At 43.2% G+C, this 26572-nt stretch overlaps 2 protein-coding genes across 4 annotated transcripts; one reads left to right on the top strand and one right to left on the bottom strand.

The window, feature by feature from the left end:
• Positions 1 to 54: 54 nt before the first annotated feature.
• Positions 55 to 10454, bottom strand: LOC129832952 (max-like protein X). Of its 3 annotated transcripts, XM_055897101.1 has the most exons (9): positions 10381 to 10454; positions 8589 to 8644; positions 6841 to 6877; positions 6619 to 6708; positions 6155 to 6264; positions 5830 to 5932; positions 5533 to 5632; positions 1899 to 2100; positions 55 to 1590 (listed from the first exon to the last, which is right to left on the bottom strand). In XM_055897101.1, exons 2-9 carry the CDS (start codon positions 8628 to 8630, stop codon positions 1534 to 1536), a joined length of 741 nt encoding a protein of 246 aa, XP_055753076.1. In that variant the 5' UTR covers positions 8631 to 8644; positions 10381 to 10454; the 3' UTR covers positions 55 to 1533. The 3 variants fall into 3 exon arrangements, with proteins under 3 accessions (XP_055753076.1, XP_055753078.1, XP_055753077.1); XM_055897103.1 differs by lacking the exon at positions 10381 to 10454 and having other exon boundaries at positions 6841 to 7062; positions 8589 to 8636; XM_055897102.1 differs by lacking the exon at positions 10381 to 10454 and having other exon boundaries at positions 6841 to 7115; positions 8589 to 8620.
• LOC129832950 (formin-like protein 1) lies at positions 10396 to 26504 on the top strand. The gene is made up of 25 exons (XM_055897099.1): positions 10396 to 10572; positions 15840 to 15923; positions 16490 to 16576; positions 16867 to 16940; positions 17300 to 17383; positions 19034 to 19177; positions 19329 to 19440; positions 19528 to 19604; positions 19702 to 19795; positions 20304 to 20378; positions 20484 to 20594; positions 20734 to 20883; positions 21056 to 21157; positions 21277 to 21805; positions 22694 to 22818; positions 23033 to 23235; positions 23442 to 23676; positions 23775 to 23843; positions 23955 to 24035; positions 24274 to 24403; positions 24528 to 24691; positions 24795 to 24896; positions 25436 to 25540; positions 25744 to 25840; positions 26082 to 26504. Exons 1-25 carry the CDS (start codon positions 10396 to 10398, stop codon positions 26144 to 26146), a joined length of 3276 nt encoding a protein of 1091 aa, XP_055753074.1. The 3' UTR covers positions 26147 to 26504.
• The last annotated feature ends 68 nt before the right edge of the window (positions 26505 to 26572 follow it).

The following is a 26572-nucleotide window of genomic DNA, read 5'->3' as shown; positions in this document are numbered from 1 at the left end:
GGAATAACTCATTACTATTTGTAATGTTTTGTAATAAAATACCGTGTACAGGTGTATACTTGAAAGTTTATTTTGCAATTAAAAATCATTCATACGAAATACTTCCATCAAATTCTTGTCCAAATCAGCAAAAAATATGTAACAGTAGACCTGATTTATTTATACCAGCACAAATACTTGTCGTATAAAATGATCCCTTTTTAAAGTCTGGTGATTACACAGATTAAACATTCACATCTGTTAGGTTTACCAGAAGGTCCTGAAACATTTGGTACAAGTTCTCCTGAGCACATTGTCAAAAATAAATCACCAAATTCTTCACATTACTTTTTAACATTCTTGACTGTTTAAGGCCAGGATTCAATCAGATCTGCGGCAACCTGCATCAGCCGACAAACACATTGCTTTTGTTTAGGTGGTGTTGGAGGTGTAACTGTGTTTACAAAATTAAATCATGTATTTAACCTTTATTAAACTAGGCAAGTCAGTTGAGAACAAATGATTATTTACAATGACAGCGTTAGAGCTGTCAAATCCACAAGAAGCTCCTGGCGTTAACTATAGCTGGCATTGCCATTGGATGCACCAGGTCGCATTAGTAGAAAGCCCTTGCAGCAGTGTTACAAATTCTAACAGTGAAATGTGATGAATCCCGATTTCGTTTAATGATTGTCATTTCTATATAGCCTACACTTTCTTGTTCTGAACTTCTAAGGTGGATGGGATATAAGGACGGGTGTGGTTTCATGACAATGATCACAAGAGCAGCCGCTTACCAATTCGACAGCTTTAACAGTTACACCGCCTAAACAAAAGCCATGATTAGCTCTGCGTTTACCGCTAATCTGATTGAATCCTGGCCAGAGTTTTTTGGTTCAGAGATTCTGTTTAAAAACCATGTCTAATATAGAACTATTCATGAATCACTATTCTACCGTGCCTTTTTGCCAATAAAGATGATGAAAAGGCGAAAAGCTGCAGTAACACTTAAATATGCTCGATTCTGTCACAACACGGACAACAGCAATCATAACATCACAATCAATGATGAACATTTAACAATTCTCAAATACCATCACAACTTGTTTGAAATGAATATTTTAACTCATGACTGTTTTGGATTTGATTCGAACCGGTTCAGAACTTTATGCTGGTTTGAACACTGGAACAACAAAAAGAGGTTTGGAATGGAACAATAAAAAAATCAAATGTGGTTCCAACTCGATTTGTGGTGAATGTAAACATTAGGGAACGTTTACAAGCAAGTGGCCATTTGCCTTGTTTAACAACTGTTCTGCAACCAAAACCCCTGATGACTAAAACCACAGAATGCTGGGCTGGATTTGACCTGACTAGACAGGAAACACCCAACCCTGCTGCAGACTGGTGGTGAGTTGAGTAAGCGTTAACGATTTAAAAGGAGGGAACACGATAGACTGATATGTGAGGTCTGTCAGACCCTGAGAACCCAGGGTAGGCCCCGGCTCCATCCCTGAGGGGAGATTCCTGTCCTGAGTTCACTCCTGAACAGCATTAATACGGCTGGCTGTTGAGCTGCCGGAGAACTCCCACCACAAACTCACGCAATGTCTGGGAAGGAAAAGAGGACAAATGGATTACCTTACACAGCTGTCAACTCAACATAGTCATCAATCCTCAGAGCAAGACAGGGTGGCTGGCATGTCAATTAAAGCCTACAGTGGTGATAGTTTTGACCTGTTGGGGTCAGACGGAAGTCCAAAATACCATCCTTGAGCAGAAAATACACCAAAATGCCATGACTATCACATATAAAGACCATTACCTTAAAATCATACATGATTTGGTGCGCCATCCATCCACCAGCAGCGAGAATCGCCCAGCAGTACAGTACATTGAGTGCATATTGAGTGTCCTACCTGAGGCTTGCAGTACTCCTCGATCCAGCTGAAGACGCAGGCGGACAGCTCCTGGAAGCTGGCCACAGACACAGACCTGCTGAAGGATTGGAACAGGGAGTCCATGATGCTCTGAAACACGCTGAACTTGACCTGGTCTGACACCTGCTCCTCCCCCTGCTGAGGGTTGTTCTGGTGGGCCTTCACGATGTGCTCATAGTTCCTACAACACACACGTTAAACACGTATTATAAACCGGGTAGTTTGGGTACCGGATGCTAATTGGCCGTGTGTATATCAGACAATATACCATGGGTTTGACGTAATACATATTTCTTGCTATATTCATGTTGTTAACCGGTTTATAATAGCAATAAGGCACCTTGGTGGTTTATGGTATGCAGCCAATACAGTGCTTTCAAAAAGTTAGGATTCGCCTTCAATTTTGTTATATTACAGCCTGAATTTAAAATAGATTCAATTGAGATTATATATATTTTTTTACAAACGAATTAAAAATTAAAAGCTGAAATGTCTTGAGTCATTAAGTATTCAACCCATTTGTTATGGCAAGCCTAAATAAGTTCAGGAGTAAAAATGATTAACAACCAATTAGACAGTGCAAATATTTTACAATCCAGGTGTGCAAAGCTCTTCAGAGACTTACTCAGAAAGACTCAAAAATGGGATTCTAATGTATTGTCTTAGGGGTGTGAATACTTACGTAAATTAGAAATGTCTGTATTTCATTTCAATAAATTTGCTAAACTTTCTACAAAAATGTTTTCACTTTGTTATTATAGGGTACTGTGTGTAGATGGGTGGGAAAAAAAATACACACACAGTACTTGTCAAAAGTTGACACACCTACTCCTTCCAGGGTTTTTATTTTGATTATTTTCTACATTGTAGAATAATAGTGAAGACATCAAAACTATGAAATAACACATAGAATCATGTAGTTACCAAAAAAAAGTGTTAAACAAATCTAAATATATTTTATATTTGAGATTCTTCAAAGTAGCCACCCTTTGCCTTGACAGCTTTGCACATGCTTGGCATTCTCTCAACCAACTTCATAAGGTAGTCACCTGGAATGCATTTCAATTAAACACATATACCTTGCTAATAGTTCATTTGTGGAATTTCTTTCCTTGTTAATGCATTTGAGCCTATCAGTTGTGTTGTGACAAGGTATGGGTGGTATACAGAAGATAGCCCTATCTGGTAAAAGATTAGCCAATAAATGCTTCAGAGTTCAAGTAACAGACACATCAACTTTTCAGAGGACACAGCGTGAATCAGGCCGACAGGCCTGCAAAGAAACCACTGCTAAAGGACACCAATAAGAAGAGACTTGCTTGGGCCAAGAAACACGAGCAATGGACATTAGACTGGTGGAAATCTGTCCTTTGGTCTGATGAGTCCAAATTTGAGATTTTTGGTTTGTGAGACACAGAGTAGGTGAATGGCTGACCTCCGCGTGTGGTTCCCACCATGAAGCATGGAGGAGGAGGTGTGATGGTGCTTTACTGGTGACACTGATTTATTTAGAATTCAAGGCACACTTAACCAGCATGGTTACCACAGCATTCTGCAGCGATACGCCATCCCATCTGGTTTGGGCTTAGTGGGACTATCATTTGCTTTTCAACAGGACAATGACCCAACACACCTCCAGGCTGTGTAAGGGCTATTTGACCAGGAAGGAGAGTGATGGAGTGCTGCACCAGATGACCTGGCCTCCACAATCCCCCGACCTCAACCCAATTGAGATGGTTTGGGATGAGTTGCACCGCAGAGATAAGCAAAAGCAGCCAACAAGTGCTCAGCATATGGCTACTTTGAAGAATCTAAAATATATTTAGATTTGTTTAACACTTTGTTGGTTACTACATGATCCCATGTGTTATCGCATAGTTTTGATGTCTTCACTATTATTCTACAATGCAGGTGTAGGTTTGTCCAAACTTAACTGGTACTGTATAATTAATCCATTTTGAATTCAGGTTCTAACACAACAAAATGTGGAATAATTCAAGGAGTACTAATACTTCCTGAAGACACTGTATACCACTGCGAAGGGCTGCATCCAGGCACTGTGCCACACCTCCTCAGGCCTTATTGAAGTCACCTGTTCGACTACATCTGATCATTTCTAACCAGGTTTCCATCCAACCTTTTAATGAGCGTAATGTACAGGTTGAGGAACAAAAAAAAAAAAAAAAGTATCACGGCAGGCTTGATTGAAACAGAAAATGTGTCTTTCCAAAATGCAGACAAAACCAAATACGCTAGACAAAGTGGAATCTTGTGTCTAAAATGTATTATGCGGGAAATGTCAGTGGAAAAGCTTTTAATGAGCAAATATTAACATAATATCCATCATATCGAAGTAAACTTGGAGTCACGCCATGACGTGTCGTCGTCCCACTATAACGCACTGGGAAAGCATGCCGTTTATTAGGCTACAGATTAAATAAGTTAGGAACTTCACGGGGTGGTGAAAGTGCAAGTTGATGAGCTTGATGCTCCTTTCCAATCAATATCGAGCTGCCGTTTGACAAAGCTGCCATGTAGGCTAAACCCTCCCTGTATCTGCGAGCTGTTGGCTAGAGCGCACTGCCAATACCAGAGTGGGAACTCACTAAACCATTTTTATGTTGAGAAACCCATCAGTAGAGTTGAAAATGCGATGTAAACCCATTTAACCTGCATTTTTTATTTCAGTTCATCGTAATTTTACCTCAAAAAGGTATTTTTATGTGCACTACGTCATCACGCACAGCCTTTTATCTGCAACAAGTTAACTTGCCGGAAAAACATCTCTGGTGGGAAAATGTGCATAGTTTATTCTCATGAAATGGATGGAAACCTAGCTACTGACAATAGTGTTAATATCATCATATTTACACACCTATGATAGCGTCGTATTGGTAGTACATGTTTAAGGCTCTACAGAGCAACCATTTTACTCGCATATGCTCCTAAAAAAGTTTTTGCTGTGCGACCTGGAATTCTAATTTAGGAGCACCAGTACACCTAGAAAATGCTGGATTCTAGCTTTAAAACCTCATTTGTAATTGTGCTTCTAAATTTCTTTGTGCGCGCTTACATTTCTCAACTTAGGCGCACACGTGCTCCTTGTGAAAGGTCAGCGTAGAACCCCGATGCTGTCAAATAGCATAAATGACTGCACAATTCAAAACTTATAAAATGAGGCTTCTGTGCCTCTTCAGGAAAATAAATGATTAGATGGCAGCTCAATCAGTTCAGATGTTCCTGTATGAGGGGCCTCCCTCCACAGTATACGCTGAGGGTCACGTCCCAATTGTTGTTTGGGTAAAACCAACCCTGTTGACTGTTTTCCTGGACTTCTCTGCTGGAGCAAAGTGTGGGCTGAAGCATTTCCCTCTTCAATAATGCCCGTCTGCCAGGGCTGACCTGATACAGCCTATGCAATCCACCATGGACACGCGTGCATGAGTTATTAGGTAAATGAAACATATCCTTGAAGGGTCGCTTAGATTAAATATGTATAATTTAGGTTAACACAGCTAATGTCTTTAATGGTTTCACCCCGCAGCTCTCCCCTCTCTGCTTTGACACTTTACTGTATCACACTGTAGTAACAGATTTTTTGCCTGCGACTAACGTTTTCATGATCTTCAGTGCCATCACTTCCTTCCTCAGCATAGACATGTCCTCCTCCTGCTTCTTCTTCTCCTTGTGCAGAAACTGGATGTAGTCGATAGCTGCAGCAGGAGACACAGAAACAACCGGTCAGGGATTTCTGGACAAATCATTTCTATCAGGGAGGAAAATTCCAGCTAAGGGTAGGATCCTTCATAAATATTTATAGTATGTTGACATTATAAAAAGACAGGTCAGAATGCCAATTTGATGTACATTTCTGGTTGAGAAGTACAACGGTCTACATAAAATACATTACTTTTCTGCAGCACTGTGGCCTTGCTGATCTTCTGCGTCCCCACGGCAAACTCAGACTGCTGCTGACAGGTGGGCACTATGGACTGGAGATCATCATAACCTTTCTGTGGAGTCAAACATACACGACAAACAGATTTTAGAATTGACAAAAATATTACATTTGGCCACCTAAGAAACCTCTTCATTTTTTGGAAGAAATCAGAGTCACCAACTCCCTCTGTCCAAAGCCCCCCCCCCCAATCTTTTGTATTTTTCAACCTTTTCACAACTACCCTCCTCCCCATGATCTACACTCCTGTTGTTGCGCTCCCCATCGGAGGCCAAACCTTGATGGCATCCCGTCGTTTCTGCTCGGCCTGTGTGTGTGCCTGTCTCCGCCGGTCTTTGTAGGACTCCTTGTATGTGGTCTCATGCCTGTAGTCACTGTCTTCATCATCTACAGTGAGGAGAGGAAGAGCAGGTGTTTCAGTCTACCTCCCTAGGGCTCAAGGCTGACATCAAGCTAGAATAAAGCACTGGACAATGAGAGCGCAGGACAACGCCCAACCGAACTAGGTCACTTGGAAATGCAATAGAGGTAAAAAAAACAAGAATAGAGTGGAAGTGAGAGTGGGGTAGGGAGTAAGACAACGAATAAAATAGTTGTTTCTGAATCAGGACACAAAATAGATATGCAGCATTGCCTCACATACACAAACCGTTTAGTCATACAGTACACACACCACGTCGCAGATTAAAAATACTCCCTAACACATGTTGTCTAAACATAAAATGACAAACACCACAGTACCTGTATTTGGTACTGATGAGGCACTTGTGGACCCAATGCTGTTAGCCCTGGAGACCACAGTACCCTTCCTTGCATTCTCAGCAAACAAACCTTAATGGAGAACATGAAGAGCTCAGACATCATTCAATTACTAATCAACAGTTGCCCACAGGACTGGTAGCCTACTAGCTATAGATTGTCTGTTTTGGTGAAACAACAATTAGGACTAAGGATACTACTCACTGGGGTCAAATCCGTTGTCACTGAAAGCCCCGTCGTTCTGTTCAGCCATGGCAGGTGTTGACAGGAGAGAATAAAACGGTGGACAAGGAGGTGAGAACAGGTTCTTTCCCGTCTCACTCAATGGGGCAGATTCAATGATGCTGAGCCGCAGGGCACCGGTGACGTGCACGGGTAAAAGCAGTGAGGGAGGAGCTCCCTTCTCAGATGGAACAGTAATCTGTGCTGCTTGGTCATGTCAACAATGGTGCGTCATCCAGAAACATACAATCTCTTTTCTATAAAATATGTCCAAATATGTTTTCAATGGGAAGGCAGATGAAATGTTATCAAAAGCAATCACTTTTGCATGTGGAAACAGAATCCTCTACTTTTCAGCCGACTTCTGCCGCATTCACGTGCTAGTCTGAATTAGGAAACTCAAATGTCAGACTTGCTAACTGGTTTAAGTTATAAACGTGCCGCGTTCAACAAGTTTCGACTAGCATGTGAACGCTGCAGAAGTCAGCTGAAAGGTAGAGAAGGATTCTAGACTTTACCGTGGACTTTGCACAGGGCACCGGTTCCAAAACTAATTCAAATCAACTTTCACTTTAAATCGAATCCCCAAACAAAACACAGCAATATGAATAAACAAACTCCACTGCCAGTAGTCCTGGGGTATAATCATTTGTCCAAACAGTTATGTTCTGCAACTAAAACGAGTTTCTATTGGTCAAACACAGGTATTCCCGTTTCGTTTGCTTCTGTTTAAGGAACAAAATCAGCGGAATGAATACACCACTGATTTGATTAATGTAGGCAGAATGTTTAAAAAAGTCTACAAGTATTTGGTTTTGAATATACTTAAGTATCAAAAGTAAGCAAACTACCTAGCAAACTTATATTAAGCAAACTAGACCCCACCATTTTCTTTACTGATAGCCAGGACCAAACGCAACCACTCAGATATCTTTACAAATGAGGCATGTTTAGTGAGTCCGCCAGATCGAAGGCAATAGGGATAAACAGGGATGTTCTCTTGATACGTGTGGTAATTTGACAACTTTTATGTTCTGCTAAGCATTCAAAATGTTACTTGTACTTTTGGGTGTCAGGGAAAATGTATGGAGTAAAAAGTACATTATTTTCTTTAGGAATGTAGTGAAGTAAAAGTTGTCAAAAATATAAATATTAAAGTCAAGTACAGATACCCCCCAAAACTACTTAAGTAGTACTTTAAAGTATTTGTACACCACTGCTAGGTGGCAGCTAGCTACTAGTAGCCCCCACGTTCCTATGCGGTCAGAGCAGACAAGGCTGAAAAATGGCAAGTATTTTGGGCAAAAACATGTACACAACCTCGGCAAACATGCGTTGCGTACAAGTACATCGTGACGTGGGCGCAATCTGAACACACCAACAGCGTTTTGTATAGTTGATTTATGAACTTACCTGTGGATATATAATGAGTTTAACATTTGCAAAATTAAACACTGTCCACCCAGACGGTGAATTTGTAAATCACCCGTCTGGTCCACTAGGACTAGGCTACAAGTTGCCCAGCTAGCCAGTAGTTGACCGTCACAGAACCGTAAGGGGAAGAAAGGAGTCATAAACAAAAGCGCTAACTAGTACTTAGCTAGCTAACACGCCAATTGTAGCAAATTAACTCCAAATTACAAACACTATTTTTGCTACGAATATGACAGTGTCATACACCGCTTATTTGTCCTCACATCTCATATATTTGTCTAAACTAGCAAGCTTACTTTGTTCCAGTGATCCTCCGGCGATGCTGTAGGATCCGTCATCTTGGAATCAGCAGCTGTTCGAGAGCGTCATGCGGTGGAAAAACAATTTAGAGAAAGGGAACTACGCCCTCTGCTGGTTCACACAGTATGACATACGGCCTCAAATAAGTGGAAGAAAGTGAGCATGTTTATAGGCCGTAGGGATCTATTGCCACGTTCAAAACAACGGGAAACTCGGTCAAATCATGACGTCAGTGATCTACAGGTCGGACAGTCGGATATATAGAAAGAGGCCCGAGTTCCCAAGTTGGAATTCCGTATTGGATGACCGTTCAAATCGTTTTTTTTCCCACTCGGAGCTTGTTTTTTTTACTCAGAGTACTCAGTTGTTTTGAACGTACTCAAATCGGAAGTCGGAGATTTCCGAGTTCCCAGTTTTTTTGAACGCTGCATATGGCTGCGTTTACACAGGCAGCACATTTCTGATATTGCTTTCACTAATTGGACCAATCAGATCAGCTCTGAAAAAGATCTGATGTGATGAAGATCTGATGTAATTGGCCAAAAGATCAGAATTGGGCTGCCTGTCTGAACGCAGTCATAGGCTCCTCATATCTGGAAGTAGGCCTGCTGCTGTTTTTTTTATTTTTACCAGTAACTGATTTTGCTCTGCAACACTGGTGAGTGGCCAGTCAGTGACATTAGTCAATCTGGTAGAAAGTGTCCACTAAGATCTTGTTGATGTTCTGATTGTCAGCAATTGATTCACCACCACATGTTAACAACATGGGCAATTTTGCCTTGACTTTACTAGGGGTAGCAAGGTGAATAGCTGACACAGGGTAGCGCTCTTGGAATGTTATTTGAGGGTACATTGGGTAAAATGCAACTGCACTCACATTTCCACAAGCTATGTTCTGGTGGTGGTTTCCTAACGATGGAAAGTCAAGAAAGTAATGTTAAAAACACCTTACTTAATCCACCCTCTACCATTTAGCCTGCACCGACCATCCACAAGGCTTCATAGCTCATATGACTCTTCATAGCTCATATGACTATGGGCCCAATACCCCTACTTAGTCTTCCGTTATCCTTTCTTGTTTCCACCGACTCCACTTTACTCTCTTGTCCATCTTCTCCAACCACACCCTCTCTGCTTCTCACACCCTCAGTCTCCTCTCTCCACCCTACTCCACCCCCTTGTAGTTTTGTTTCTCTCACACACAGCAGGAAGTTACTCTTCTGCTTTTTCTGGTTATGCGGTTTCTGCCTCTGCTGCAACGACTGCGTCAAACTCCCCTCTCCTTCCTGTAACACCCGTGCCCTGCCTGTCTGTGCTGAGCTCATTGTAGGAACTATGAACAGTTAAATAGTACAAACAACATCTCGCTTCAACAGGCGCCACTTCTCAGGTTTCAATTTGGTCCGATTTTTTTCTCTTCTCATAGTAACACCTGTTATCCAGCAGAGAGTGAGGACAGTGGAAGAGATACGGGATTAGAAGGAAATATGTTGCTCCATCAAACATCCTCACCTCAGGACCAAGACAATTGCAGTAGGCCAGTGGTTGTTCCATCCACCTGCCTAATTTCTCGGAGACGTTGAAGGGCCAAGGACTCCAAGACCTGTTGTTATTCACCTTCTCTCTTCTTTTTGGGAACTTCATTGGACTGCCCTACATTGGAACTAACTAGCTACTTTTTTCAGAGTGGACAGGTTTGCAGACATCTGAGTTGGAGTCTGTTTAGGAGTTAGGACTACTAGCACTTCCAGTTAAAAGAGAGTGTTTTTTACCTTTCTCCTGGATTACCTGGTCAGGTTGGTGATGGGGAATGCGGCGGGGGGAATAGAGCAGGCAGATGGCAGGGAGGCCAAGCACTCTGTGGGGTCAGGAACGGGCCTGAGTGACCCCACCCCGACCTTGCAGAAGAAGCAGTCTGCTCCCCCCAAGCTGCCCGTGCCCCCAGAGGACGAGCTGGAGGAGCGCTTCAGTGTGGTGCTGGTGAGTGGCAGGACAGGAGGGGAGAAACATCATGCATATCAACACGCAGAAACACAGACACATCACACAGGAATTTAGATGCATCACACACCTACTGTTTGTATTGCACTGATATCAAAAGGAACAGGTGAAATCACTCACTCAAATATGCACGGTGCCAGATGTCTGAGAGAAAATACATTAAGCTTCACATTTGAATTATTCTGTCAAGGTAATTCTGGTTCCTGTTGAAAAACAATGTCGTCTCTCTCACTGCAGCCAGTCATGTTAGTAAAGAGAGCTGACAGTTTGTTGGCCTCAATCCCATCCAAAAGCTCACATCCTCTTTTAAATATTTTGAAATTGGCCCGTCTGCTCAGCCCGTGTTCAAATGATCTCATAGACCTTCGACTGCAGTCCTCCCTCTTAGATGAACCAGAGGCGCCATAAAGGCACAGTGCTGGATTGAGCAATAGATTTTGCACGAGAGAGACCACAAGACTAAGACAGGAAGGCAAATGTTTCTCAAATATTTCAACATGTCATTTCCCATCAGTTAACACCTATGGAGGACAACAGAACGCTATCAATCCAATACTAGAAGCATGGCTGCTTTTACAAAAGAATCAGGACATCTCAGGGGAACAAGGCCTAATCAGTTTGAATCACACATTTAGATAAACCTCTGGTAAATGTGATGCTAAACATACTCGGCACTAGATACGGAGACACACGAAAGACGTGTCATCACGGCAGTAAAACTATCTTTCCATGCGTACACCTTCTTTTACTTTTATGTCTGAAAGACAGAGGAAGTCAGGTCATGCTCTGAAAGAGCAGGCCTGTAGAGAGGATAGTGGGCAGGAAATGGCTTAGGCTAAATAAGTGTCTGTACCACACACATATTAGCTAATAGTTATCACACTGCACAGACAGCCTACATGCATCAAAGGTAAATGCTAACTTCTCTAGTCTAGATTTTAAACGGACCTAATACGCCACTTATAGCACTCACACAAGCAGATATGTTTAGGTATGTGGCAATGTGTGAGAGGAGATATTAGGTCTAAGTAATAATGTTTATTTTTTGAGAGGAATTTCCAGGCTCAGGGTGACAATAAGAATGGAACAACCTGTTGCAACTGAGAACAGGACTTCCCCTCGGGTTCTAAATAGAGCCCCACAGTGGAAGTGTCATAATACCCATAAAACCTAGCGGTCAAACAGCAAAATGGTTCCAATCATTTTCCCATCATTCATTTTTCTCATAGGGGATTTTAGAAACATTTAAAATAAGGGCTGTGTTTCGTGTAGGTTTACCCTGGCATGACGTTTTGATATCTCTCTCGGACAAGGTGGCTTTTATCAATATATTCGGCTCTATTTAAGCTCAGATTAGAAAATGCTAATTTGCATCAAAGTAGACATCATGCGCCTCCCGGGTGGCGCAGTGGTCTATGGCACTGCATCGCAGTGCTAGCTGCGCCACCAGAGTCTCTGGGTTCACGCCCAGGCTCTGTCGCAGCCGGTCGCGACCGGGAGGTCCGTGGGGCCACGCACAATTGGCCTAGCGTCGTCCGGGATTGGGAGGGTCCTTGTCTCAGTATGTAAAAAAATCAAAAAAATGTAGTAAAATGTATGCACTCTACTGTAAGTCGCTCTGGATAAGAGCGTCTGCTAAATGACTAAAATGTAATGTAAATATAAATTTAAAACTTGCACAAGACCATTCACATAATTATCAATTTAAAGAAATGTAGCCAATTTATTAATTTTAAAATGTAGCTAACATTAGATAGTTAATCCAGAGATTCTTACCTTTGCCTCGATTTGGTGGTCTCGTCCAGATCATCATGGCATTTGTAGTTCTGTATGATAGCCCAATTAGCATTAAAAGTAAATAATTGGGGGGGTAAATGCAGGCAAATGTATTGATTAAAGTCACCTTGTCCTGGAAAGATTGACATGGTTATCAAAATGTCAAGGTAGGGTAAACATACACGAAACACAGCCATTATTTTAAGTGTTTCTAAAATCCCCTATGGGAAAAATGTATGTTAGAAAAACGATTGGAACCATTTCCTTGTTTGACTGATAGGTTTTATGGGTATTATGACTGATACTTGTTTTTATTTACTTTTGCACACCAGTATTTCTACTTGCAAAATGACCCGTATCTCAATTTAGAGACCCTATACGGGTACCACAGTATTTTTTAATTTAACCTTTATTTAACCAGGTAGGCCAGTTGAGAACAAGTTCTCATTTACAACTGCGACCTGGCCAAGATAAAGTAAAGCAGTGTGACACAAACAACAACACAGAGTTAAACATGGAATAAACAAACGTACAGTCAATAACACATTAGAAAAAGTCTATATACAGTGTGTGCAAATGGCGTGAGGTAAGGCAATAAATAGGCCATAGAGGCAAAATAATTACAATTTAGCATTAACATTGGAGTGATAGATGTGCAGATGATGATGATGATGGTGATGTGCAAGTAGAGATACTGAGGTGCAAAAGAGCAAGAGGGTAGGTAATAGTATGGGGATGAGGTAGTTGGGTGTGCTATTTACAGATTGGCTGTGTACAGGTATAGTGATCGGTAAGCTGCTCTGACAGCTGATAACATAAGGAATAGATACAATAACCCTTTGAAATAAGGCACATATAGATCTGTTGTTCTGAGGGAGCAAGGAGAAACACATTTTTCCTATCGGAGAGTCAACTGGATTAATTGGGGGTAGGTCAAGAAGGTGTGGTCTGGTTCCACCTCTAAACAACATGAGAGTTCCAGATGGAATAGCAACAAAGACTATGGCGAACTCTCTAGGTGTAACAGGGATATTGTAACGAGATAAAAATTCCTCTTAATTGAGTAACGATCCTTCTGCATTAAAAAGTGGCCAAACCAGCAGGATATGATTATTAAACCAGTTCTTAAAAAATAAATACTTGTTTCTATACAAAATATCCCTCTTGTTCCAAATGAAATACCTATGCAGGAAAAAAACATGTTTATATATTAACAACCACGCTAAGAATACTAATTTTGTAGGAATCTTGTCAATGTTATAGTTACAAAGTAACATAAAATTGAAGCCACCAAAACGGGAGAAGATATAATGAGGGATGAAATTCCTTAAGAATTCTTTAAGAAATGTTTAGCCCAATTTATCAGTATTATTCAAAGTAGGAAAATCTAAAAACTTGACACCACCATATTCATGTGTTCATAACGACAGATTTCCTAATATAATGTGTAGGATTTTTCCAGACGGAGTTGAAAAGCATTTGGTCAACCGGTTTACCTATTTTGTTGTCAAGATATAGGAACTGGGCTGCATAATTAAGTCTGGAGATACCGTCAGCTTTAGAAAGCAATACTCAACCTTTCAAGGATAAATCCCTCTGCAACCAATGGTTCAACTTTTAAAAGTTTTTTCCATAATAGGTATGACATTGAATAAGCATCTTTCTTGTTGATCCTTAGATAATGGTAATCCCAAGATATGTTACTTCTTCCTTGACTGGAATATTGCATATAGAGGGTAAAACACGGTCTTTAACAGCAAACAATTGACACTTATTAAGGTTTAGGCAAAGACCGGATGCTTTGGTAAAAGTATTTATCACATTGAATTCTCTAGGAATCTGGTCAGCATCTTTCAAAAAAGGGTGGTGTCATCTGCAAGTTGACTGATGATAATATCTCCGTCGGCAATAGAGATACCCTTTATGTCGCTGGATTTAACAAAAGTTGTAAGAAGTTGGGTTGCAAGCGGTTAGTGAGCATTTCTCCTTTGCCAAGATAATCCATCCACCTGACAGATGTGGCATCTCAAGAAGCTGATTAAACAGTATGGTCCTTACACAGGTGTGTAATGTGCTGGGGACAACAAAAGGCCACTCTAAAATGTGCAGTTTTGTCACACAACAATGCCACATGTTTTGAGGGAGTGTGCAATTGGCATGCTGACTGCAGGAAGGTCCAACAGAGCTGTTGCCAGAGAATTGAACGTTCATTTATCTACCATAAGCTGCCTCCAACTTTGTTTTACAGAATTTAGCAGTACATCCAACCGGCCTCAAATGGAACGACACATACTCAAAAATGTAGGTGTCTGTGTGCGCATGCGTGCATGTGTACAAACCATGCGCACATAAGAGTATATGTCTTTCCGAGTGGGTATGTGTGTGTATGAGTAACCTCATGTGTATGTACAGCACATATTCACATACACGTGGTCTACATTTGGTTTTCTGTTGCTTGTCTTTCAAAATCCACCATCGGTCCCTCCCATACTGTACCCCACCCAAACCCTATAGCTATGTCCCCAGCAAAGCCCACACTAACTGGGGCGCACATGTCAAACCTCAAGTGTTTGTTAACGTGTTAAGAGGAAGCCACAAACTGTTGCTTGAGAACATTCAATTCTGCATATCTAACCACAGTCCACACCCTTTCTTAGTAGGCCCAAGACTGCCTCGACTAAAACATCGCTCATCTTAGATGCCTTAAATAAACAACTTTCATTAGCGGTTAGTTTGGCCGGCAACATCTATGGGGTTATTGTGTGTGACGGGTCACATGAGAATGATGCTTAAAAAAATCTATTGTATTTTCCCATGTTAATCAATGGGCATGACAGAGTTGAATCAGCTTCTCGTGATACAAACACACCATATTTTCTTGTAGAAAGGGCCAGGTGGCTCACTTGTCAAAGAGACGAGTAACTGTTGAATCAATCAGGTTAAATCCACCTGCAACAGATCATGGCTAAACGACTACTGTATAGGCCCGCTACGTTCAATGATGAATGGAGGAGCATTATCCGTATGTGTTTGAAAATGCTCATGACTAGACGTGATACATGCTCACAGATGGTTTCCATTAGTTACCAGCAATACATGTAAACAGTGAGTCATCTCCGTGGTGTAGGATGATGATAGCGTTCACTAATACCTCTGGTGGGGACATCTGTGGTTTCTGATCACATTTTGAACAGCATGGCATGAACAGGAAGCGTTATGACAATGTGCACAAGAGCGTTGGCTGGTTGGTATTGAAGAAAGAAAATATTTTTTTTTTAAAGATGATATTATGTAAGAGGATATTATTATGCAGGCACTGCTTAATTGAAGTCTATTGAGTAACATGCCGTTGTAGACCGCTCAGAGTTCATTTAAATACAAGATCCCCAAAGGCCCCAGTTGTAATCACAGTAACAGTTTCATGTCATTATTGAAGTAGGTTTTTGAAGTGCACCTTATTCTGTTCTCAGAGCTATATGAACTTGCCTCCAGACAAGCTGAAGCTGTTGAGTCAGTATGACAATGACAAGAAGTGGGAGCTGATCTGTGATCAGGTAAGAGCATTACGTCTTGTTGGGCGCCTTATATGGGGTGATTGGTTCATGCACTAGTACACAGTTCTACATGATTGGGTAACGCTTTATTTCAACGGTCTGTAATGAACCATTTATTAATCATTACTCCCACATTTATAAGCCATTTACTAATCATAAGTAAAGTATTTTTGCAGTCCCTAATCTAAAGAGAGCACTATTTAACCCTAACCAATACCTAACCCTAACCATAAATGGTGTGCAATATTTTTTGTAAATGCCTTATAAATGGTTTATTACCGACCGTTAAAATAAAGAGTAACCCATGATTGTATCTGAGATGAAGTGTTGCTGGTGTCCGGTTGCCAATATGTAATGTAGGTTAGAGTGCAAAAAGGTCATATAGTCTTCTAGCAAAACACTACACCTCTGATGGGTTCCTGTGGTAAGCACGTTTCCCTTCAGCAGGTTGGCATGGTAACAGAGTGGTTTGCGGTGCTCGTTGTGTTTGACTGTGTCATTTGTCTTCTCACTCCCCCTCCTCCTCTCATCCCCTTCTCCTTCCTCCCTCCATTCTGTGTGGTCAGGAGCGGTTCCAGGTGAAGAACCCTCCCTCTACCTATCTGACCAAGATCAAGAGCTTCTATCAGGACCAAGGAGGAGTGACCCGCAGGGTGGGTGTACAGTACCCCCCCCCCCCCCCCCCCCCGCTCACGTTCATAGAGCTTCTAGTCATTTTCCCCATCGCCAGGGATTTCAAGAACTAAATATATGTTTTTTGAAACAATGGGATACCAATATTACATCTAGAGTAGTAGTATGTCTTTGCATTTTATGACACTGAGCCAGTAATATAAGTAATATAAGGCCCGTCTCATTAGAACAACTTCTGAACTACTGATATAAAGGTTTGTGCGTTTCCTTCATTCATAGAGCTTCTCTGTGTGGTTTTGGCCTATTTCAGTTCAAGAGGCGGGTCCAGGAGTCCACCCAGGTATTGAGAGAGCTGGAGATCTCCCTCCGCACTAATCATATTGGGTGAGTGACTGGACCAGGATTAGCCTCTGCCGAGTCCCCAACAACCAGTTGTTCCGGTTTTCAGGGGAAGTCGGAAAGAGAGCCTGTGATGCAACTTCCGCTTTTGGACTTTAATAAGGCGACACTCCATCTTAACTCCTCCTCCACATTTATTCGATTGGTTGAACAGTGCAGATGAGAACCTCCCCTGACAGTTTTTTCTTTCTTCTTCTCGTCAAGACCAGTTTCAGGCATTTATTTTACGCCTGCTATGTTAGGTTTGACCAGGACTGGTCCCACAGTTATCCCATCAGTCAGTACGACTGACTCAAGTGTCCTTAAAGTAGTATCGTGTTCTAATTCTCTTTCTCTCTATATAGCTGGGCCCAGGAGTTTCTGAATGAAGAGAACCAGGGTTTGGATGTATTGGTGGATTACCTGTCCTACGCCCAGTGTGACGCTTCGTGAGTATCCCTTGCAGCATCCCCTTCTGTCTTAACAGAATCCCATACAAAATCAATGAGACATACAGTACCAGTCAAAAGTTTGGACACACCTACTCATTCAAGGGTTTTTCTTTATTTTTACTATTTTCTACATTGTAGAATTATAGTAAAGACATCACAACTATGAAATAACACTTATGGAATCTTGTAGTAACCAAAAAAGTGTTAAACAAATCAAAATATATTTTATATTATTCAAAGTCACCACCCTTTGCCTTGATGACAGCTTTGCAGACTCTTGGCATTCTCTCAACCAGCTTCACCGGGAATGCTTTTCCAATAGTCTTGAAGGAGTTCCCATATATGCTGAGCACTTGTTGCCTGCTTTTCCTTCACTCTACGGTCCTACTCATCCGAAACCATCTCAATTGGGTTGAGGTTGGCTGATTGTGGATGCCAGGTCATCTGATGCAGCACCATCACTCTCCTTCTTGGTCAAATAGCCCTTACACAGCCTGGAGGTGTGTTTTAGGTCATTGTCCTGTTGAAAAACAAATGATAGTCCTACTAAGCGCAAACAAAATGGGATGGCGTATTGCTTCAGAATCCTGTGGTAGCCATGCTGGTCAAGTGTGCTTTGAATTCTAAATAAATCACATACAGTGTCACCAGTAAAGCACCCCCACACCATCACACCTCCTCCTCCATGCTTCACGGTGGGAACCACACATGCAGAGATCATCCGTTAACCTGCTCTGCGTCTCACAATAATCTCATATTTGGACTCATCAGACCAAAGGACAGATTTCCACCGGTCTAATGTCCATTGCTCGTGTTTCTTGGCCCAAGCAAGTCTCTTCTTATTATTGGTGTCCTTTAGTAGTGGTTTCTTTGCAGCAATTCGACCATGAAGGCCTGATTCACGCAGTCTCCTCTGAACAGTTGATGTTGAGATGTGTCTGTTACTTGGACTCTGTGAAGCATTTATTTGGGCTGCAATCTGAGGTGCAGTTAACTCTAATGAACTTATCCTCTGCAGCAGAGGTAACTCTGGGTCTTCCTTTCCTGTGGCGGTCTTCGTGAGAGACAATTTCATCATAGCGCTTGATGGTTTTTGCGACTGCACTTGAAGGTACTTTCAAAGTTGTTAATTTTCCGTATTGACTGACTTTCATGTCTTAAAGTAATGCTGGACTGTCATTTATCTTTTGCTTATTTGAGCTGTTCTTGCCATATGGACTTGGTCTTTTACCAAATAGGGCTATCTTCTGTATACCACCCCTACCTTGTCACAACACAACTGATTGTCTCAAATGCATTAAGAAGGAAAGAAAATCCACAAATTAACTTTAAACAAGGCACACCTGTTCATTGAAATGCATTCCAGGTAACTACCTCATGAAGCTGGTTGAGAGAATGCCAAGAGTGTGCAAAGCCGTCATCAAGGCAAAGGGTGTTGAACAGTTGTTTGGTTACTACATGTTTCCACATGTGTTATTTCATAGTTTTGATATCTTCACTATTATTCTGCAATGGAGAAAATAGTAACAATTAAGAAAAACCCTTTAATGAGTAGGTGTGTCTAAACGTTTGACTGGTACTGTAGATTTAATGTTTTATTATCTATTATGTGACTATATGTTTGTGTATTTGGGAATGTATCTATAGGTTTGACCTGGAGGGTGCTGAAAATGGGGGAACACTGCCAGAGAGAGGGAAGCCAGTGGAGAGGTCCATGGAGGACCTGAATAAGAGTGCAGGAAGCTCCCCTACACACGGCATGACCAGAGCAGCCCGCGCCCTGACCGTACGGTAAGAACCATCTGCCGTTATGAGACCCGAGTCTCACTCAGCAAGCCTTACAGACCACAGGATAAATCTCACCAAAAATATTCTACTGCAAAGTGGGACCTTCTGACCAGTGACCACCATCTCCTCCATCATATCAATATCTCCTTTGCAGAATAACCTCTCTGGCCCAGAGTAGGAAAACTCAGAAGATCTCTCGATTGGCCAGTCAGAGGGACGACGTCCATGTGTGCATCATGTGTCTGCGTGCCATCATGAACTACCAGGTGTGTGTGTGTTGTGTGGTGTGTGGGCATGACTGTGATATGGAGTGTGTGATTGTGAAATTCCAATGCTGATTATCACTTTTTCAGTCGGGCTTCAACCAAGTTATGACTCACCCACGCTGCGTCAACGAGATCACTCTCAGTCTCAACAACAAGAACCCCAGGTATGAACACCTGTGTGTGTGTGATGATGTGTGAAGTGTGTGTGCATGCTTGCGCATGTGTGTGTGTGATGTGGTATTATATTCCTGGTCTCTACAGAACCAAAGCCCTGGTGTTGGAGCTGTTGGCTGCTGTGTGTCTTGTGAGGGGCGGTCATGACATCATTCTCGCCGCCTTCGACAACCTCAAGGAGGTGAAGGGAGTTTACCAAACTTAGCCACGCTCTAGCAGACTTTACTTTACCAATATGTACTGTGTCATCTCACCTTAGCTTACTCATTTGTGTGTTCTCAGGACCAAGACTTTTCTCTTCGAAGTAATCTCACGCCTGATACACGCAACACCCTGTCTTAGTCTCACCGAGCACAGTTAGAACTCTAAAACACACACTCACACGAAGACATCATGTTGTGAGCGCGTAACCGCTACTCACCAAACTGAAGGGCCCCTTTAAATGACTGAAATGTGGTCTGAGAAAATTCGACTGATATCGATATAGACGTTCCACATTGGTGACCATGACGACTAATAATAGATTTAATGTTGGATGCGTTAAAAGCAGAAGTGGGCGAATTTGATCAGCTTTCTATGAATGGAAACACACACTGTACCAAAACATACACACTCCTGTGGACCTCTGCTGAAGTGCATGACTGTGTTACTGAAACAAGGAACGTCTTCCCCCATGTCCTTTCCCTCAGGCGAGCGGAGAGAAGAACCGCTTCGAGAAACTGATGGAGTACTTTAGCAACGACGACAGCAACATTGACTTCATGGTACGTGGACACAAAAGGGCTTTAAATCTAAAGCGGATGTATTTACATTACTCACAGTGTGGTTCTGAAAGGTTAAAGAGCAAATATGATGATCCCTCTCTTCAGGTGGCCTGCATGCAGTTCATTAACATCGTGGTGCATTCGGTGGAGAATATGAACTTCCGTGTGCACCTGCAGTATGAGTTCACTCACCACGGACTGGACCAGTACTTAGAGGTAAACTCTCCATTTATCCTTCTCGTCTCATTGTTGGGAAATGGAACCGTCACAACCGCAAAACCAACTCCTTAAAGCTGAAATGGAACCGTCCGGATAACGAGGATCATATGTGTGTGTGTGTGTGTGTTTGTGTCAGTCTCTGAAGCAGACAGAGAGTGAGAAGCTGCAGGTTCAGATCCAGGCCTACCTGGACAACGTGTTTGATGTGGGGGCTCTGCTGGAGGATGCAGAGAACAGGGGCGGGGTGCTGGAGCATGTGGACGAACTGCAGGAGCACAACTCACAGGTCCGTGATACACACTGTACACACACACAGTCTCATTCATTCAAATCACACATCTAACAAATGCCAGCAATTACTCTATGGTTCTGTCTGTGACCTCCGAATGTTGTGTTGGCATGTTGTGTCGTTTCGTGTCGTGTCATGTCATGTGTCGTGTTGTGTTGTGTTTTTATAGCTGAGTGCCAGGCTAGAGGAGATTGAGAGCCAATCTGCAGAGAGGATGGCTGAACTGGAGAAACAGCTCCTCCAAGTCACCAAGGAGACAGAGCTGCTCAAGGTCTGCACTGTACAATGAACTGTGGACTGTTTACCATATAGTGTATCAGACAGAAAGGAATGAGTGTGATTGTGTGATAATAACTTTTCCTTGCCTTTGTGTGTGTGTGCGACTGACAGGAGAGCCTGAGGGACTCCTGTTCCCAGGTCAGCTCTCTGCAGCAGAGAGAGAGGGAGAGGGAGATGAGCCAGGAGAGGGAGCGGGACAGAGAGCGTCTAAGCCAGCCCTCCTCTGAGCTGGAACTCAAGGTGCAGGAGCTGCAGGACCGAGGGCTGATCCGCCTGGGACGCACCCCCTCTGGGGCCCTAGACCTCCAGGTGGTTCCTGTCACCATCATTGAATACGCCCCCGCCCCAGCCTCTGAGCCCCTGCTCAGCTCCACTGGACCCACTGCCCCTGGCCCAGACGTCCCCGATGCCACTCCCTCCTCAGCCATCTCTGCTCCCCCCCCTCCTCCTCCCCCCCCTCCTCCTGGGCCTGGTGGACCTACTCCCCCACCCGCTCCACCGCCTCCTCCTCCTCCCCCGCCTGGCTCCGGTGGCCCACCTCCCCCTCCTCCACCCCCTCCTCCCGGGGGAGGTCCACCCCCACCTCCTCCTCCACCCGGCGCTGGACCTCCGCCCCCACCCGGAGGAGACAGCCAAGCCGGTAAGGTGACTCTTAACTGCTTTCATTAGAGATGTACAGGTAATTGCCAAAATAAAGGAAACACTAACATAAAGTGTCTTAATAGAGCCAGAACAGCTTCAATGCTCCTTGGTATAGATTCTACAAGTGTCTGGAACTCTATTGGAGGGATGCGACACCATTCTTCCACGAGAAATTCCATAATTTTGTATTTTGTTGATGATGGTGGAAAATGCTGTCTTAGGAGCCACTTCAAAATCTCCCATAAGTGTTCAATTGGGTTGAGATCTGGTGACTGAAAAGCCATGGCATATGGTTTACATTGTTCATCAAATCATTCAATGGCCACTCGTACCCTGTGGATAGGGGCATTGTCATCCTATGGGGGCATAGCCACGGTAGCCAAAATAATGGCCTGCCCAGCATTTTTATACATGACCCTAAGCATAATAGGAACCACACCTGTGTGGAAGCACCTGCTTTCAATAGACTTTGTATCTTAAGTGTTTCCATTATTCTGGCAGTTACATGTGTATATCAATGGCGGCTGCTGAGGGGAGGACGGCTCATAATAATGGCTGGAACGGAGCGAATGGAATGGCATCAAACACGTGGACACCATGTGCTTGATGTATTTGATACCATTCCACCTGTTCCGCTCCAGTAGCGGTCTACAGCAGAGATTAGAAGATGAGAGGGGAGATCATGAATGTAGAGGAGAGATTAAAGAGATTAGGGTGTGAGAGGTCAAATAGGAGAGAGCTCTATGCTAATCAGATTGTCAGTCCATCTCATGAATTTGTATGCGTCCAATTTGCTGAAGGGGGAAATGAGTGCATTGGCGATTGACAAATGTGATTGATTCTCTCTCCGACTCTCTCTCTTTCTCTCTCTCTCTCTTTCTCTCAGGAGGTAAAAGCAGGAAACCGATCCAGACTAAGTTCCGAATGCCTTTGCTCAACTGGCAGGCACTGAAGCCCAACCAGGTGACTGGCACGGTCTTCCACGAGCTGGACGACGAGCAGGTCTTAGGGGTAAGAACAAACACAGATACTTGTGCTGACTGAACTATACTCTTCCATTCTCCCTTCTCTCACCTTCCCTCTGACCCCCTTTTTCCACTCTTTCCTCTCCTACCCTCTTCCTCTGACCCTCTTTCTGCTCTCTCTCTCTCTCTCTCTCTCTCTCTCTCTATATATCTCTTCCTCCTTACCCTCCCTCTCTAACCATCTCTGTGTGTTGTGTCAGGAGCTGAACATGGAGGCGTTTGAGGAGCAGTTTAAGACCAAGGCCCAGGGTCCTCCAGCAGCTCTGTCCACTCTTAAGGTCAAGGTGGCCCAGAAGGCCCCCAGCAAGGTCAACCTGATCGAGGGCAACAAGGCCAAGAACCTGGCCATCACGCTACGCAAGGGAGGCAGGAGCCCCGCAGACATCTGCACAGCTATAGAGACGTATGGAACTATATCTTCTCCTATTCTGTTCCTTTCCTTAGTAAACATATTTCTCACACTCATTTAATTTCTTTATGCCTTTTTTGTTCTCTTTAATCCCTTCATTCTCTTTCTCCTCATCCCACCTTCCCCTAACACTCTTTTGTTGTCCCGTCCTTACTATCTTACTTGTCTCCCTCCCTCCTCCTTTCCCTCTTTCTCTTCAGGTATGACCAGCAGGCGTTGGGGCTGGACTTCCTGGAGCTGCTGGAGAGGTTTGTCCCGTCAGACTACGAGCTGAAGCTCCTCCAGAACTATGAGAAGGAGGGCCGTCCGCTGGATGATCTGGCAGAGGAGGACCGCTTCATGATGCGCTTTGGGAAGATCCCCCGTCTGGCCCAGCGAATCAGCACCCTCACCTTCATGGGCAACTTCCCCGAGAGCGTCAAACGTCTGCAGCCGGTGAGTCAGTTGCTCAGGACAGACAGTGAAATTGTATCTGTACAACAATGACTTTCTTCAGAATCTGATACGATAGTCATTCATAATCTCACCCACAGCAACTGAACGCCATGATCACAGCATCCATGTCCATTAAGTCCTCGGCCAAGCTGAAGAAGATGTTAGAGGTGAGTGGAGGGCATCCCTGTCCGTCACTGCTAACCTCCAATCAGAGAGCCTCTTTAAACAGGCCGGCACTGTCTATGTAACACATTCTGTATCTGGCTCCTCCTCTCCAGATCATCCTAGCCTTTGGGAACTACATGAACAGCAGTAAGAGGGGTGCAGCCTATGGGTTCCGCCTGCAGAGTCTGGACCTGGTGAGTACCCCTCTGCTCTTGAGGGAAAATAGTTTCCCTTGTTTAACATGAATAGAACCATCACTAAGATAGAGATTAACCGGCTTTAAATAGTATGACTTAAACTCTATAGCGATAAATAAGTCGCTATTAGCTAACGCAAGGTTTTGGACTGTTGAGGGGGCTATGGTATCTTGATAGGAAGTCCATCTTTGGGAGATGACTCCATCTGTGCCTCTCTTTGTCTCTGTCCTGTCAGCTGCTGGACACCAAGTCTACAGACCGCTCCCAGACCCTGCTACACTTCATCTCTAGCATCGTCCAGGAGAAATACCCTGAACTCAACAACTTCCACACTGAGCTGCACTTTGTGGACAAGGCTGGCCTAGGTGCGGGAACGCAATCAACGGTTGCACGCGCACACACACATGTACACACAGCTTGACAAAAATGCAGCCCTTCATAGTGAGAATAACTGACGCCCTGTTTCTCTCCTGTGTTTGTGTGTTTCAGTGTCTCTGGACAGTATTCTTCAGGATATCCGCTCTCTGGAGAGGGGAATGGAAGTGACCAAGAAGGAGTTCCTGGTGCAGGAAGACAACACAGTGCTGAAGGACTTTGTCAAGACAAACAGTGAATTACTGGATTCATTACTCAAAGACAGCAAGACCGCTCAGGTTGGAATCCCATAACATTTGAACTTAATAGACACATCTGACACACATAATTCCACAGAAGACGTCATCTCTCCTCTTCTTCCTCTCTCACCTCCTCCGCTAGGAGGCGTATGGCTCGGTGGTGGAGTATTTCGGAGAGAACCCCAAGACCACACAACCCTCCATGTTTTTCCCTCTGTTTGTCCGCTTCATGAAGGCCTATAAGGTGAGGTGGTGCCCCCATAATGGGAAAGGATTAATGAAATAGCTCATTATATTGAACTTTTGTATTTATATGCATGTTTGTTAAAGGGGCAGCGCAGTCGAAAATGTGATTTCCTTGTTTTATATATATTTTCCACACTATGAGGTTTGAATAATATTGTGAAAATTATATCAATGCACTTTTAGTGTAAGAGCTGTTTGGCTGGGTGGGGTTTTTGGACCACCTGGTAAGTTAATAGACCAATAACAAAGAACGTTTGCCCTCCTCTCTGCCAATAACCGCTAGTTTTCCGGTTACACATTCCCCCTATTAGGTTCCTCCATTTAGGACCCTCTCTCAGACCACGTCTAGACAGCCCTAGCAAAATTCTTGCTTGAGAAATAGCATTTAGCTAAGAAGATATTTGTTTATTTTACCATTTGAATTGAAAACAATCGCAGTAAGGTGCTTAATTGTTGCTCAGAAATGATTTGATATTGAGATTAAACGGCTGTGTTGGACCTCAAATGACCTGTTTTGTGTGTGTGTGTCCCACACAGCAAGCAGAGAAGGATAATGAACAGAAGAAGAGACTGGAGGCCCAGAGCAGTGAGAACCAAGCAGAGTCTCCCTCCCCTAGAAAGAAAGAGGCTGCAGGACACAAGGTAGGACAATAGACTATAGACCGATGCCCCATACCAACTCAATCCACCGCAATCTCTACATTCCATACAGTCAGTTATAAAAGGAGATGGAGTACTATCGTTTTGTAGCTTCCCTTATGACTGATCGACCGGTGACTAGTCATTCTAGTGTGGTCCATACTACATATGCCAGTGTGTCAGCTTTACCCTTTGACCCCTGCCAGTCTCCCATGATGCCCAAGATGGACCTGATAGCAGAGCTGAAGAAGAGGCAGGTGAAGCCTCAGGTGAAGGATGGGGCCCTGGAGGACATCATCACAGGTATGACAAACCACTACGGCTAGAATACATTATGCACTATAGTTTTATATTGTAGTTTATGATCTATAAAACAGAGTTAAGAACGCGTATAGTCAATGCCATAAACACATTATAAGTGCGCTATAAGGCACTATAAAATACATGAATGCTTTATATGTATGTAAATCACAAAGCGTTACCACACTTTTCACCGGTACATTCGGCTAAGTTTCAGTGGTTGTGTCTATGTGCTTTGTCCCAGACCTGAGGAACTCACCGTTCAGAGCAACAGATGGACGGAGACCAGCACCGCGTCAAGACACCTGAACAACTCCAGCTCCAAGACCCACAACTCCACTGAGATTACTGTACACACTCAATGTCAACGTGTATGCATGCACAGAACACAAATACATACCTGTACTGTACATACACAATACACCTACATTAGTACTGAAGATCATATGGCCTTTTACCTATCAATACACATTTAAACTACAGTATGAATTGACTCTGTAAATATAACAGAGTTTAAGCTATACGTCATGAGCAAATGTGTAACATACAAATACATTGGTGCGTTTTTATCCATTTAGCTTTTTAAAATAACGTCGAATTTTTGGTTTCCGCTCATCTTTCAATGAGTACATTTTTTTTTTAAATTAAAAAAACAAGTTTCACATTACTGTATCACTCCAAATTCATGACTCAAGTACTTGCTTACCCTAGAGTGGATCCGTGACCTGCCAAGCC

This window comes from Salvelinus fontinalis, chromosome 34, assembly GCF_029448725.1.
Source record: "Salvelinus fontinalis isolate EN_2023a chromosome 34, ASM2944872v1, whole genome shotgun sequence".
Lineage (NCBI taxonomy): Eukaryota > Metazoa > Chordata > Actinopteri > Salmoniformes > Salmonidae > Salvelinus > Salvelinus fontinalis.
The sequence above is the reverse complement of the archived record's forward strand: the minus strand, read 5'-3'. Positions and strand labels throughout refer to the sequence as shown.

Bases quoted from the DNA above. Each gene is read 5' to 3' on its own strand.
- LOC129832952 (XM_055897101.1), bottom strand. From the start codon at position 8,630: ATGACGGATCCTACAGCATCGCCGGAGGATCACTGGAACAAA. The intron at 5,633-5,829 runs GTAATGTATTTT...CTCCTGCTGCAG, and splicing joins GGCCACAGTGCTGCAGAAAA to CTATCGACTACATCCAGTTT. The intron at 1,591-1,898 runs GTAGGACACTCA...TTTCCTTCCCAG, and splicing joins AGGAGTACTGCAAGCCTCAG to ACATTGCGTGAGTTTGTGGT.
- LOC129832950 (XM_055897099.1), top strand. From the start codon at position 10,396: ATGGGGAATGCGGCGGGGGGAATAGAGCAGGCAGATGGCAGGGAGGCC. The intron at 21,158-21,276 runs GTCTGCACTGTA...TGCGACTGACAG, and splicing joins AGGAGACAGAGCTGCTCAAG to GAGAGCCTGAGGGACTCCTG. The intron at 23,236-23,441 runs GTATGGAACTAT...CTTTCTCTTCAG, and splicing joins ATCTGCACAGCTATAGAGAC to GTATGACCAGCAGGCGTTGG.